General features: G+C 39.7%; 2 protein-coding genes across 3 annotated transcripts; both read left to right on the top strand.

Annotated features, from left to right (window-relative positions):
- Positions 1 to 245: 245 nt before the first annotated feature.
- LOC117540493 (multidrug and toxin extrusion protein 1-like) lies at positions 246 to 4,476 on the top strand. Its single transcript, XM_034207209.1, has 17 exons — positions 246 to 353; positions 497 to 598; positions 820 to 888; positions 977 to 1,125; positions 1,609 to 1,651; positions 1,769 to 1,813; positions 1,925 to 2,022; positions 2,108 to 2,205; positions 2,299 to 2,412; positions 2,509 to 2,576; positions 2,725 to 2,833; positions 2,938 to 3,013; positions 3,099 to 3,168; positions 3,256 to 3,388; positions 3,516 to 3,610; positions 3,735 to 3,809; positions 3,993 to 4,476. Exons 1-17 carry the CDS (start codon positions 246 to 248, stop codon positions 4,290 to 4,292), a joined length of 1,752 nt encoding a protein of 583 aa, XP_034063100.1. The 3' UTR covers positions 4,293 to 4,476.
- Positions 4,477 to 8,773: 4,297 nt separating this feature from the next.
- Positions 8,774 to 13,396, top strand: LOC117540492 (multidrug and toxin extrusion protein 1-like). 2 transcript variants are annotated; one of them, XM_034207208.1, is made up of 17 exons: positions 8,774 to 9,140; positions 9,519 to 9,620; positions 9,797 to 9,865; positions 9,953 to 10,101; positions 10,415 to 10,457; positions 10,582 to 10,626; positions 10,743 to 10,840; positions 10,925 to 11,022; positions 11,138 to 11,251; positions 11,341 to 11,408; positions 11,561 to 11,669; positions 11,754 to 11,829; positions 11,944 to 12,013; positions 12,187 to 12,319; positions 12,407 to 12,501; positions 12,609 to 12,701; positions 12,873 to 13,396. In XM_034207208.1, exons 1-17 carry the CDS (start codon positions 9,021 to 9,023, stop codon positions 13,170 to 13,172), a joined length of 1,782 nt encoding a protein of 593 aa, XP_034063099.1. In that variant the 5' UTR covers positions 8,774 to 9,020; the 3' UTR covers positions 13,173 to 13,396. The 2 variants fall into 2 exon arrangements, with proteins under 2 accessions (XP_034063099.1, XP_034063098.1); XM_034207207.1 differs by having other exon boundaries at positions 8,778 to 9,140; positions 12,609 to 12,716.
- Positions 13,397 to 13,553: the final 157 nt, after the last annotated feature.

The raw sequence follows: 13,553 nt of genomic DNA, 5'->3' as shown, positions 1-13,553 counted from the left end.
CATAAAAGGAACTCTGTATAAGTATTGTAATTATTTTATTTTTGCCTTATATGTTACCATGTCTAACCAACACGTGCATTCGTGAAACCAACCACAAGCAACCTAATGAGTTACTATTTAAAGGTTTTGAAATATTTTGTACAACATTGATGAATTCTGTCCCTGGAGAGCATCAACACAAGTCTTCAACAGAAAAGACCAACGCTGTGGTGGAAAAACGTGCATTAATGTCCAGCCGTGCAGACATGGAGGTGTCCAGTGACAAGCTGTTCTGCTGCAGGTGGGTGCGCTACAGGATTCCTCTGGCCCACAGAGAGGAACTGTACCACATCCTGAGGATGATAGGGCCTCTGGTAAGGATTCATTTAAGTTTTGGTTTGAAATGTAAGGAAATGGCTAATGTTTCTTAGTTTAAAAAAAAGCTGAAGCATGGCTTTCAAACAATGTGAGCAAGTAACTGCATCAAGTGAACCATTGTCGATGTTTGTCTTTCCAGCTGCTCTCTCGAATCCTCAACTACCTGTTGCCATTTGTGGTTACAATGTTCTGTGGGCGTCTGGGAAATGAAGTGATTGCTGGCTATGGATTAGCTTGTGCTGTAAGTGGTCAATTATATGCTCCACAGACTTAATGAAATGTCTAATTTTAAGGTAGAAATTTGAAATTTTAGAACTATAAACAAAATATAGATCTTACAATCCTCTCCAAACCTGATGATTTAATCAATATGTTTTATAGTTACTTGTATAATAATAATATTGGTTACATAAGAATCCTCAAGTGTAAGACTCATTCCAGTATGTTTCATGTTAATTTCAGACCATTAATGTCACCACTGCAGCAACAGGAACTGGTCTGGGGCTGGCGTGTGATACTTTGGTGTCTCAGGTTTGCCCAATGAATATTTTCCTCCTGACGTGAACTGTTTATTACACGCTTTTCCAATTTTTTTTAACATGGTCTGTTCTGTTTGCAGACATTTGGTGGTAAGAATCTGCGTCGGGTGGGAGTGATCCTGCAGCGGGGCATCATCATCCTGCTGTTGTTCTGTCTGCCCTGCTGGGGTCTGCTCATGAATGCCCAGGCCATCCTATTGTGCATGGGCCAGAGCCCTGAAGTGACCAGGTAACTAACAGCACCAAACACATGGAAAACTCATTTCCAACACAAGACCCTTTTTCCTGTAGTGTGTTATATATGTATGTGCTTCTTGCATGTAAATGGTCGGAAGCTGCCAAGATTCCAAAGTTCAGGCCAGAGGGAGTTTGTTTTCTGCAATCCCCCGCCTCCTAGCCTCCATTGGATTTCTTTGTTTTATTCCATAGCATAATGACATCACTATGTAACTCGTGCTTCTGTCGAGTGGTGCAGTGTTCACGTATTTTGGAAGGCCAGACCCGAAAGTTAGCATGGCAAGGTATTCTTCGACAAAAAGCATTGACCATTAGATTTCCGCATATGGAACAACAAACTTCGTGGCCAACACACATTTAGGATACTTACACGTTATGTTAAGCAGGATCATCTCAACATATTAACACCACTTTGTCATTTCTGAAGCATTTAGAGTCTTTGTCTCTGCACTGTCTCTACACTTTTTGATTTCAGAATAGCCCAGCTGTATATTACAGCCTTTCTTCCTGCCGTACCAGTGAGTTGTAATATTTCACCTTTATGAGCAAACTACATACATATTCACTGATGTAGGGATACTGTTATCCTTCAAATCTGTCAAAAGAGCTTACAAATATATTTTGTTTTCTTATAGGCAATGTTTCTCCATCAGCTTCAGGTGTCTTATTTGCAGAACCAGGTGCGCCAATGTTATTTGATTTAAAAAAATGAAAGCATGTTGTCGTATTTAATGTAATTACGGAAGGGAACGGTATAAGTGCTCCTCATCATCTGCTGTTTATGTACTCAGGGTATAATACTACCACAAATGTACACTGCTGCTTTGGCAAACATAGCAAACCTGGTGACAAACTACATCTTCATTTACTGGCTGGATCTGGGTGTAAGGTAAGTGTCCTCACATATTTCAGTTTGAATCCATTTCAACAATCAAACACACTGATATCACCGTGTCTGTGTGCATGTCTTACAGCGGATCTGCAGCAGCCAATGCTCTGTCTCAGATTTACATCTGTGGATTTCTGTTTGCTTACATTCGCTGGAAGAAGCTCCATGTAAAAACATGGGGAGGTGCGGATTTCATTTTCATGATTTCCCCATGCATCACTCTGTACACTCTATCTTTTTCCCTCTTCATATCTCAGTCTCTCTCTCCCCCTGCAGGCTGGTCTGTAGAATCGCTGCACGAGTGGGGCTCCTACATGAAACTGGCTGTTCCCAGTACAATGATGACATGTTTCGAGTGGTGGGTTTATGAGTTTGGTGGATTCTTTGCAGGTAATGCAAATATATGAATAACTACTTTGAACCTATTATTTGAGAAGTAAACAGTGATATTTCATCAAAGCCTTTGTCTTTGTTTCTTTTGATCAGGAATGCTGGGTGAAGACCAGCTGGCAGCCCAACATGTTGTGATTATGGTGGCTTTCATCACCTACATGGTACTAACTACAACTCATTAAGATGTATAAAGCATTATATTCTTACTGTAAAGGTACTCATAAACTAACGTTTTTTTTAATCTTTTGAGCACTCTCAATGGCCCACTGTTTTGTGTTCATACTTTCTGATTCCTAAATGAATCCATAGTTCCCTCTAAGTATTCAAGCTGCAGCATGCGCCCGAGTGGGAAATGCCCTCGGTGCGGGAGACACTGCCAGGGCCATCTTCACCAGCAAGATCTCATTCGCTCTTTCAGGTCAGTTATTAAAATGTTCTGCTGTTGAAGCCTATATTGGTAAATAGCCTTTCATTTCTTCAACATTTGACTGTTTGACAGATTTCACTGCCCCTCTTTTCCAGCAAGCATCGCAGTTGTTGAAGGTGTTGTGCTCGGCTCTACTAAAACAGTGATTGGCTACATCTTTACCTCTGATGAGTGAGAACTGCACTCACTATTCAATAACTACATTATAGTTGATAAAGTACATCTGCTGCATGAAAGATCTCAATTATCGTTTCAGGAAGATCATAGGTCTTGTTTCACATTTGATGGATGCTTACTGTTTCCTTCAATTCTTTGATGGTCTTGTGGTGAGTCTACAAGCCTGCACAATAGTAGTATGATGCCAAAATAAGTCATATATGTGAAACATGAAATGTTGTTTTTCCGCATCCTAGTGTGTGTGCACAGGCGTCTTCTTGGGTACGGGAAGACAGATGATACCAGCTGTGGCCAACTTCATTGGATACTACCTTATAGGACTTTCACTGAGCGTCACTCTAATGTTTGTTGCGAAATTAGGAATTTTAGGTAATCATAATAAGTTATTGTTGTTTGTTATTAACACAATCATCCATGACAAATATTAAAATGGGTATTAATAGCAGGTTATTATAAATGAAGCCTTTTGTGCACTAAGTCTTATTTTTCTCTCCAGGTTTTTGGCTAGGACTGCTCATTTGTGTTGTCATACAATCCACATTCTACATTATTGTCATCTTTAAGTTCAACTGGAAGCGGATGACAGAGGAGGTATGCAATTGACCAATGATAAATAATAATTAGCTGTCAAGACATGCAAAAGTTGTTTTAGTTCTACAGCATCAGCTGCCAAGACAAATTGGCAGTTATGTTCTTCATATCTTCTTTTCTTCAGGCTGTGAAACGAGCTCAAAAAAAGGCACACATGACATTATCGGATCTGTCGGACAACGGAACGAGTAATGGAAACGTAAGTTAGGCCTATGTTTTATTCTTTAACTACCAACCTAAATGTTTTGCTATTAACTATTTCCTATAGGACAGTGAAATCCAAGAAACCAAATATCTGATAATCTCTCTTTAAATCTCACTGTGCTTGTTCTCTATGCAACTCAATTAAATAAAAAATAACGGGCAATGTCTTTCTCCAAAGCCAGTGGACGGCTATGTGTCTGTGAGCTCCGGTTGCCATGACGGGAACACAGAGACAGAGAGGGGACATGTGGTCCAGCAGCTGAAGGGTGGACGTCTCTCCACTACACAGCTGATCCTCAGACGAGGCCCAGTTATGTTTGCGGCAGTTTCACTTCTGGCTGTGGGAGCAAGCGTGCACTTCCTGGTGCCTTTGCCAGAGATGCTGCATTCAGAGGCCAACTTTACTTTGGACTGGACCAATACGACATATACCCCTGATGAAATGTTCTCCACTGCACTGGTCCCAATAGAAGGCTAACCCTAAGATCCTAGATCATACAATCATTGTTTGTGCATAATGTCATAAAGCATTAAAACTCGTTATCTGTGAGAAAATCGACTAAAATAGTGGCAGATTTTATGAAAAATACAGTAAGTGAAAGGTTGAACTAATATTTGTATTCAAGAGATTCAATAATGATTTGAAAACAGCAGTAAACATTTGTTACAGTCCTTCTTCCTTTTATCTGCAAGTGAACAAGGTTTCAATTGATCTTTAGACCATCTCTCTTGTCATGGCAAAATAAAAGTGGTGTTTGTTGAAATGTTAATAGATGTTGTTGAATAATTAAGTTTCAGTATTTATTTACCCTTGGTGTAAAATAAGTCGAAGTAACATACTGTAATGTTCCACAGGAGTCAGAGACAGGAGTGTAGTTATTTGGTTTAATAACTCACTGGGAACAGGGCAGAGAACGTTCAATACATGCAGAACAGGTCACAACTTCATCAGCAGCACTACTAAACTCTTTAACTTCCAACTCCAAGAGTGGGGTCAACGTCATACGCTGGCCAGCCCTCCCCCTCTGCTCCCCCAACCACAGACCTGCACACTGACCAGCATTACTGAGCACCTCTGTGATTGGCTGAGAGATGGGAGATGGTAGACTGACACACAGAGCACCCTATACAGGTTATATACAGGGTGGCTACAATACTGTAAGTGTTCCCATCTTAATATTAAATGCTTATATTGTACTGATGGTGGGTGAAAATACTTGTTTGCAATTTAAATTCAATTATGACTTATCAGAGCTTTGGGTGATATTGTTGTGGCAGCTTAAATAATATTTCCCCGGTTATTCTTAGGTTATGTTGCAAAATCCACAAACACAGTATTTGTCTTACATACCTTTAAAGCATGCACGCATGGCGCCCCTTTATATGAGAGCCCTATTTGCTACATACAGACTTATAAATACAACAAAAAACAAATAAAACAGCTCCTTGCTATAACCACATTCCAGAAGCAGGTTCTCCCAAGCAGGAAATCACATCACCCTCCACAGCAGGGAATCTAACAAATGGGTGACCTGAGGGCTGAGGGTCGGTTCCTGCTTTTCCCATACTACAGAAGTCCTGTCTCACACATACGACCAAAGTTAATGGTTATCTGCAGTGTAATAAATGCATTATATCTTACAGGTTACCACATATTTACCAATGATAAGAATAAGAGCCTCATTGAATCTCATGACTGGCCTGTTTTCAGAGCAGATAAATGCAAGCGCTGGCCTAAAGTAGGTTGGTTTAGCATAAGTGGCTACACAAAGTATGTTAAGCAAATTTTAAGAGCAACAAAAGCCTCAAATTCAAATTGGCTCAGAGCTAGCTGGAATTTCAGGACAACAAAGACTAGAGCAACTGGTTACCTTCAACATAATCAAAACAGCACAGCAAAGACAACATCATTTGATAACAGAACTGTTACTTTTTCCAGCCAGGCTCTCAAAAATGAAGTTACCTACTGTAACTCCAGCTTCTATGAGTATAGGCGTAGCCCTCTAAGGCTATCGATATTTTATACTATATTTTTATAATATAGTTGTAATATAGTCAAGACAAAACATGCTTATGACATGCTCAAAAACTGATATTTCTTAAATCTGTATTCAAATGTAGTTCCCTCTGTCAGCAATGTATCAACAACTACACACACATTTCTATCAGTATTTCTCTGTGTTGTGGTTGACATGATGATGACTGTTAGGAGTTAAGGGGAGAGGCTGAGTATCACCATGAAATGTGCAAATTGACTTGATTAACTTGGTGCGCTGAGAACTGCGCACAAGCCGAGCTCATAAGCCGAGGCCCCCTACGCAATGTGAGGCCCCATGGGACGGCCCTGCATAGCACCAACCCAGTCTCACGGCATTTCGTGTTATAGTCACGAAATGTATTTAATCTATTGATTCGTGTTCACCAACACGATTATTGCATTTTTTTCGTGTCACACAGAACGATTTTAAAAGCAATGTATTTATATTGGTAGTATGTTTCGTGCCTGCACCACATCTTTTTGTCCGGTCGGGTCTTGGAATACCGGAAGCTGTGGGGTTCATAAAAACATTTTCTTACTCAATATCTTACCCTAATCCTAACCCTATCCCTTTTATTTTAAACTGTATAATGTCTGAGTTTTGTTGCCGTCCGCGAAGAAAATAAATGGGGCTCAGAGCCTCAGAATACTGAAATCTGTATTTTTTGTCATTCTTTTTTCCTTCTAATTTGTTATTATTTGGTGCAGGCACGAAACATATTACCAATAGAAATACATTGCTTTTAAAATCATTCTGGGACACGAAGAAAATGGCAAAATCGTGTTGGTATACACAAATCAATAGATGAATTTCGTGACTACATCACAAAATGCCGTGAGACTGTGATAGCACAGCATTAGCACAGCCACGAAACATGGCTTAGCAAATGGTTGTGAACTTGTGACAATCTGATAATTACTGGATCCCAAAGCAGAGACTGGCATGTGTAAGGATCTTTAGGAGTTTAATAGAAAAATGCAAACAAAAAGGATGGCAGTAAAGGAGGGGAGCTGGCTGGTAGCAGAAAGAGTCTCCAGTGAGCAGAGAGAGTCGTCCAAGAAAAAACACTAGAGGATCTGGAGACACAGGGCTTAGGGCTGCAGAGAGGCCCTCTGGATCGTCCAACAACATGTAATTATCTGGCAGATTCGTCGAGTGAGGACCGGGCTTTTATGGAGCAGGTTGATGAGGTGAGTGGAAACAGGTGTGCCTTATCTGTAGCCAGGCGATTGCCAACCACACCCACTGCCACACACACAAGTCCTGCAGAGAAGGAGAACACAGAAGTGATGGGGGAGAGAGCAAACACAAAGGAAAAAACACAACAAAAGCAATGCAGAGATATAATATTACTAAGATAATTTAATTGTTGATTTTCCGTTTGTATTCATGGTTTTGAAAAGCCATCCTGCCATGTTGCAGATGTCCCAGAGGCCATGTTTGTAGTCTTCTCTTGTTAACCATTATGATTCAATAGGAAATCATATTCATCTGGATTTGTGAAGAATAATATGAGTCGACAGGAGGTTGAGAGTTAGTGGGGCAATGATTCTCAACATGACAACCATACGTTTTCCACATTTTAATTTCTTGCATAAAACAATATTATAAGAACAACAGGGCAAAGTATGAAGATGCACTTATAGTATTCCATCTTGGATTCACTTTGCACTGGGGTTGTATTTCCTTCAAATTGATTGGGAACCACAACCCTGTGTTGTAAAATGATGATACATTTTCCTTGTACTATAGTAACTCTGTACATCCCTAAATATAAGTCACTGTTGAGATCTCCATCAAAAATATTTTTCCAAAACGTTTTACTATTGAATGATGTATAAAAACTATCACGTCCTTCCTTTCCCCCTCTTGAGCCACATTCCACCGTTCATTGTCATTCTTTTCCTGCAGTTTTTTTATCCTATCCAAGTCACCTCCCTCCTGAATAGATCATTACCCTCCAACTTCATTACCTTCGCTGCCCTCCTTCTTACCGGTTCTCACGCCTTTAATAAATCAATTTACAATAATCCTTTTTCCATTTACACCTGTTTGCTATTTAGTCAAAGTTGCAATTTGACTGTTGCTTCTTGCCATAAGCTTTTGAGCTACTGATCCCTGTTATCTTGTGACCAGTGGAACTGTGGGACTGCCTTCTTGGTTTTGGACTTTACCCGACTTGTTTCTCTGTGAGCTTTGGTATCTTCTACTTTAATCAATACACTGGTCCCATCAGCCTGAGTCATTCATACGCATTGACAATAAATCATTGAACTCTAACACTCTTCCTGATTGTTTATGTGTGTAGGCTAAGGTAATGTCATCCATTATCATTCATAACCACTTGTGCTATTTTGTTGCCAAAAATACAATTTAAATAAAGTAAATTAAAAAGAAAGATTAAAATGAAAGTGTGGGGTTTTAAAAGTTGACCATGTAAAGTTTAATATAGCTCCTCATGTTCCAAAAATGTAATTATTTTTAAAAGTATTCATGTAAGCGCCACGTCAAGGAAAACCATATACATAAAGGGCTGGGTGGACCCTCCTTATTATACTTTAGTTTATGTTCAAATGCAGTCTCCACTTTGTCCAATACTAAACAAATTAATCAAAACTGTCCGAAAGAAATGTCTCCTAAATGTCTTTTTTTACAATCCCTGTCAAACACTTTTCTTGAGCATAAAGTTTGGTCACAGCATTTATTAAATGAAACTATTATTTATAATCCCATACTTCATTTATGTTATGAGTTTCATTTCAATTAACTTTTAGACATTTACAAAACACGTGAAAAGAATGAATGATCACATCATCACAATCAATGCCAACCGTCTATAGTCTGCCATTGTGTACATGTTTTATCTTTGGAGTAATGGTACACCTGAGCAGTGAATCATTGACCCAAACCATGTTGTAGGCAGTGCATTGTTTTTGATTTGTTTAACCAAGATCAAAACATTCTTGCTTTCAAGTCTTTGTCTTTGTTGCGACTGCAAGCTTTGTTCTGGTTTTTCACAATCAGCGTTGTTTCAGCTGGTGTTGGCTTGATTCCAGAGCAGCTGTGACAGCAACAAATATTTCTGTCCTCTCCAACATCCTGGAGGGCCACGAAGACAAGACAAGACGACAGAAAAGACAGATAATCCAGGAGAAGGACCTGCAATAATGCCAGCAGACATGGAGGGGTCCAGTGACAGGAATTTAATCTGCAGGTGGGTGCACCGCAGGGTTCCTGCGGCCCACAGAGAGGAACTGTACCACATCCTGAGGATGACAGGGCCTCTGGTAAGGCACTGTTTTCATACCTTTTTCTGTCGCTAAGGGATTGTGTGGATTGAGGCTGTTATTGCTAAAATGTTGATGAAAAGATTGATGAGCATTTTTACTTTGCCAAAGAATAGTTTAAAATGTCAGGCAAACAGCTCTGAGACTGAGGAGCAGAAATCAATTGGCCTAAAACATTGTTGGCAGGTTTTACACAGAGGCTGCGAGGTGGCTGCAAGATGCCAAAGATTTGTCAGTTTGTTTTGTCATTTGCCAAGCGCGGCCTGAGAGCCATGCTAATTAATTGCAACTTGTATTTACTGAAATGTACAAAGTGTCATCTGTGAGCTAGTACTGTAACTGCATCAAGTTAACCATTGTCAATGTTTGTCTTTCTAGCTGTGCTCTCGAATCCTCAATTACCTGTTGCCATTTGTGGTTACGATGTTCTCTGGGCGTCTGGGAAATGAAGTGATGGCTGGCTATGGATTAGCTTGTGCTGTAAGTGCTAATCATGCTTGATGTGTGCAAGTTATCAAGAGAATAAGAAAATGATGATTCAATCAAAAGTATTTGTAGTATTTTTACTTGTATGATTCATATTAATATTGCTTGCATCTGAGTCTTTGAGTGTACAAAAGACTCATTCAATCAAGTATGTTTCATATTCATTTCAGACCATTAATGTCACGACTGCAGCAACAGGAACTGGTCTGGGGCTGGCGTGTGATACTTTGGTGTCTCAGGTTTGCCCAATGAATATTTTCCTCCAGACGTGAACTGTTTATTACACCCTTTTCTAAAATGTTTAACATGGTCTGTTCTGTTTGCAGACATTTGGTGGTAAGAACCTGCGTCGGGTGGGAGTGATCCTGCAGCGGGGCATCATCATCCTGCTGTTGTTCTGTCTGCCCTGCTGGGGTCTGCTCATTAATGCCCAGGCCATCCTATTGTGCATGGGCCAGAGCCCTGAAGTGACCAGGTAACAGCACCAAACATGAAGTGATACTATTGCTATTGGTGGGGGAAGGTTTAAACCCCCATTCACTGGAATCAGTTTTCCAAATGTTAAACAAATTACCAATTGTATGAAGTATCACAGTTTAATTGCAAAAAATATTTAAAGGTTTTAAAATGTGTCTTTAAAGCTGTATTATTTATCTTTGGCCACAAGGAAACAGGATAACACTATCATCCTAATGGTGGCAGGATATAAAATAGATTGAATGATATTGATCAGTGTCATTGATTGATAAGTGCCTGTATGTTTTTTAATTAAAATATCTTGATTTCAGAATAGCCCAAGTGTATATTATAAGCTTCCTTCCTGCAGTACCAGTAAGTCTTACCTTTTCTCTAACCTTTCAGCTGAATATTACACACGTTTCCATTATTTTCCAGTTTTTTCAGCTCCATAAGCTGTCAAATAAATAAGAAACAACTTAATCATGTTTCTCTGTAGGCAATGTTTCTACAACTTCTTCAAGTGTCTTACCTGCAGAACCAGGTGCATTTATGTTCTAAACCATGTATGATGTTTCAGTTTATAAAACCGTAGTAAATCTTTTTCAATATGATTCAATAAGTGTTCCTCATTGCATCATCTGCTGTTTGTGTACTCAGGGTATAATACTACCACAAATGTACGCTGCTGCTTTGGCAAACATAGCAAACTTGGTGACAAACTACATCTTAATATACTGGCTGGATCTGGGTGTAGGGTAAGTGTCCTCACATATTTCAGTTTGAATCTGATGTCAACTATAACACACTGATAACACCGTGTCTGTGTGCATGTCTTACAGCGGATCTGCAGCAGCCAATGCTCTGTCTCAGATTTACATCTGTGGATTTCTGTTTGCTTACATTCGCTGGAAGAAGCTCCATGTAAAAACATGGGGAGGTGAGGGACAGTTATATTTGGAAGATAGTTGTGGTGACCTTACGATCTCATGGAACAATTTGTTGATCTTCCAAGTTTTTTCCCTGTTCACAACTAAGTCTCTCTCCCCCTGCAGGCTGGTCTGTAGAATCGCTGCAGCACTGGGGCTCCTACATGAAACTGGCCGTTCCCAGTACAATGATGAAGTGCTTTGAGTGGTGGCTTTATGAGTTTGGTGGATTCTTTGCAGGTAACACAACTAATATATATTAGTAAGACATTTGATTTTATGAAACTAGATTACATTCTTAAATCGTGATTCTTGTCTCTGATAATCAGGAATGTTGGGTGAAGACCAGCTGGCAGCCCAACATGCTGTGATAATGGTGGCTTTCATCACCTACATGGTACTAACCACAACTCAGAGCATTATATTCTTACTTTTAAACTTTCTGTAAACATATTTGATCTCAAAGAATGTTCAATTTGAGTCAGCGTACTTCCAAAGACTCTAACGAGCCGACTCTTTTTAACACTTGTTCTTTAAATGAATCCATAGTTCCCTCTAGGTATTCAAGCTGCAGCATGCGCCCGAGTGGGAAATGCCCTTGGTGCGGGAAACACTGCCAGGGCCCTCCTCACCAGCAAGATCTCTTTCGCTCTTGCAGGTCAGTTATAAAAAATGTTGTTAATCTGTATTTCATTTCTTCAACATTTTACATTTGACAGATTTCACTGCCCCTCTTTTCCAGCAAGCATCGCAGTTGTGGAAGGTGTTGTGCTCGGCTCTACTAAAACAGTGATTGGCTACATCTTTACCTCTGATGAGTGAGAACTGCACTCACTATTCAATAACTGTAAAACTACGATCGTTATACTGCTATTGCTACATACAAATATTGAACAACAAAAATAGATGTTAATTATAAAACCTTTTTTCAGGAAGATCATAGGTCTGGTTTCGCACTTGATGAATGCTTACTGTTTCCTTCAGTTCTTTGATGGTATTGTGGTGAGTCGACCATTTTTTGTTAGTTAGGCATACATAGTATATTACCAGATTATATTTGCATTGTGCGAGCATAACCAGGCAAATATCATTTATTTGAGCTATCCCGAAAATACAATATCTCGGCCAATGGAGAGACTGCTTAATAATTTGAGATATTTTTATTTACATCCTAGAGTGTGTGCACAGGCATCTTCTTGGGAACAGGCAAACAGAAGATTCCTGCTGTGTCCAACTTCCTTGGATACTACGGCATAGCACTTCCAATCGGCATTACTTTGACCTTTGTTGCAAAAATGGGAATAATTGGTAATTACATGAAGTGACCTTTTACTTACTAAAAAAACATTCACTTGAAACCTTCTCTTCCCATAACAGACACATTTTTCTTTGCAGGTTTTTGGCTGGGACTACTCATTTGTGTCGTTTTATTATCCACCTTCTACACCATTGTCATCTTCAAGCTCAACTGGAAGACAATTACAGAGGAGGCATGTTCAGCAGCGTCTCATGATTTGGACTTATTTACACATTTTGCATTTAAAACCTATTGTAAGATTTTGAGAAATGTAAAGTTGTTGTTTGTATTTGTTTGCAGGCTGTGGAGCGAGCACAGAAAAACACTCCCATGACTTTATTAAGCACGGATGCCCTGTCAGACACTGCGGGTGACAACACTGATTACCAGAGAGTGAGTAATGTGAATGTAAGTGCCAAACCCAACAATTAATCTATATTTATTTTCAAAGCCTGCTTCCTCTTGTTATCAATTGACATATTTGCTATCTTTGGCTAGTTTGACACTGCTCGCCATCTATATGACTCAACCAAGTAAAATAACGGGCAATGTCTTTCTCCAAAGTCAGTAGACGGCTACATGTCTGTGAGCTCCGGTTGCCATGACGGGAACACAGAGACAGAGAGGGGACATGTGGTCCAGCAGCTGAAGGGTGGACGTCTCTCCACTACACAGCTGATCCTCAGACGAGGCCCCGTTATGTTTGTGGCAGTTTCACTTCTGGCTGTGGGAGCAAGCGTGCACTTCCTGGTGCCTTTGCCAGAGATGCTGCATTCAGAGTCCAACTTTACTTTGGACTGGACCAATACGACATATACCCCTGATGAAATGTTCTCCACTGCACTGGTCCCAATAGAAGGATAACCATAAGATCATTAATCACTAAATCATTGTTCCCACTCGATGTCATAAAATATTATGAATTCTTGGCAATGGATGAAATAATATTTTCCTTTACGCAATTAAATTATTAATAGATAATTACATATTTATGTTACATCTGCACTTGTGTCTCCAAAAGTCCAAATAAAATGTTGATTCCAAGAATACCACAAAACTTTATTTATTAAATACAAATGTTTTGGCAATGTCTGTAGTTTGACTTAATTTCTTTGACAGAATGTGTTTGTGAGAGGATTCACTAGAGACCGTAGCAGATGCAAAGGGTCATCTAGTAAAATAATGACTCAAGAGTTATGTATTGCATTCATTACTTTCTGCCCGCCTGCACCTGTGACTGTCTTC

The sequence above is a fragment of the Gymnodraco acuticeps genome, unplaced genomic scaffold (assembly GCF_902827175.1).
Source record: "Gymnodraco acuticeps unplaced genomic scaffold, fGymAcu1.1, whole genome shotgun sequence".
NCBI lineage: Eukaryota > Metazoa > Chordata > Actinopteri > Perciformes > Bathydraconidae > Gymnodraco > Gymnodraco acuticeps.
This window is presented reverse-complemented; position numbering and strand designations above follow the sequence as displayed.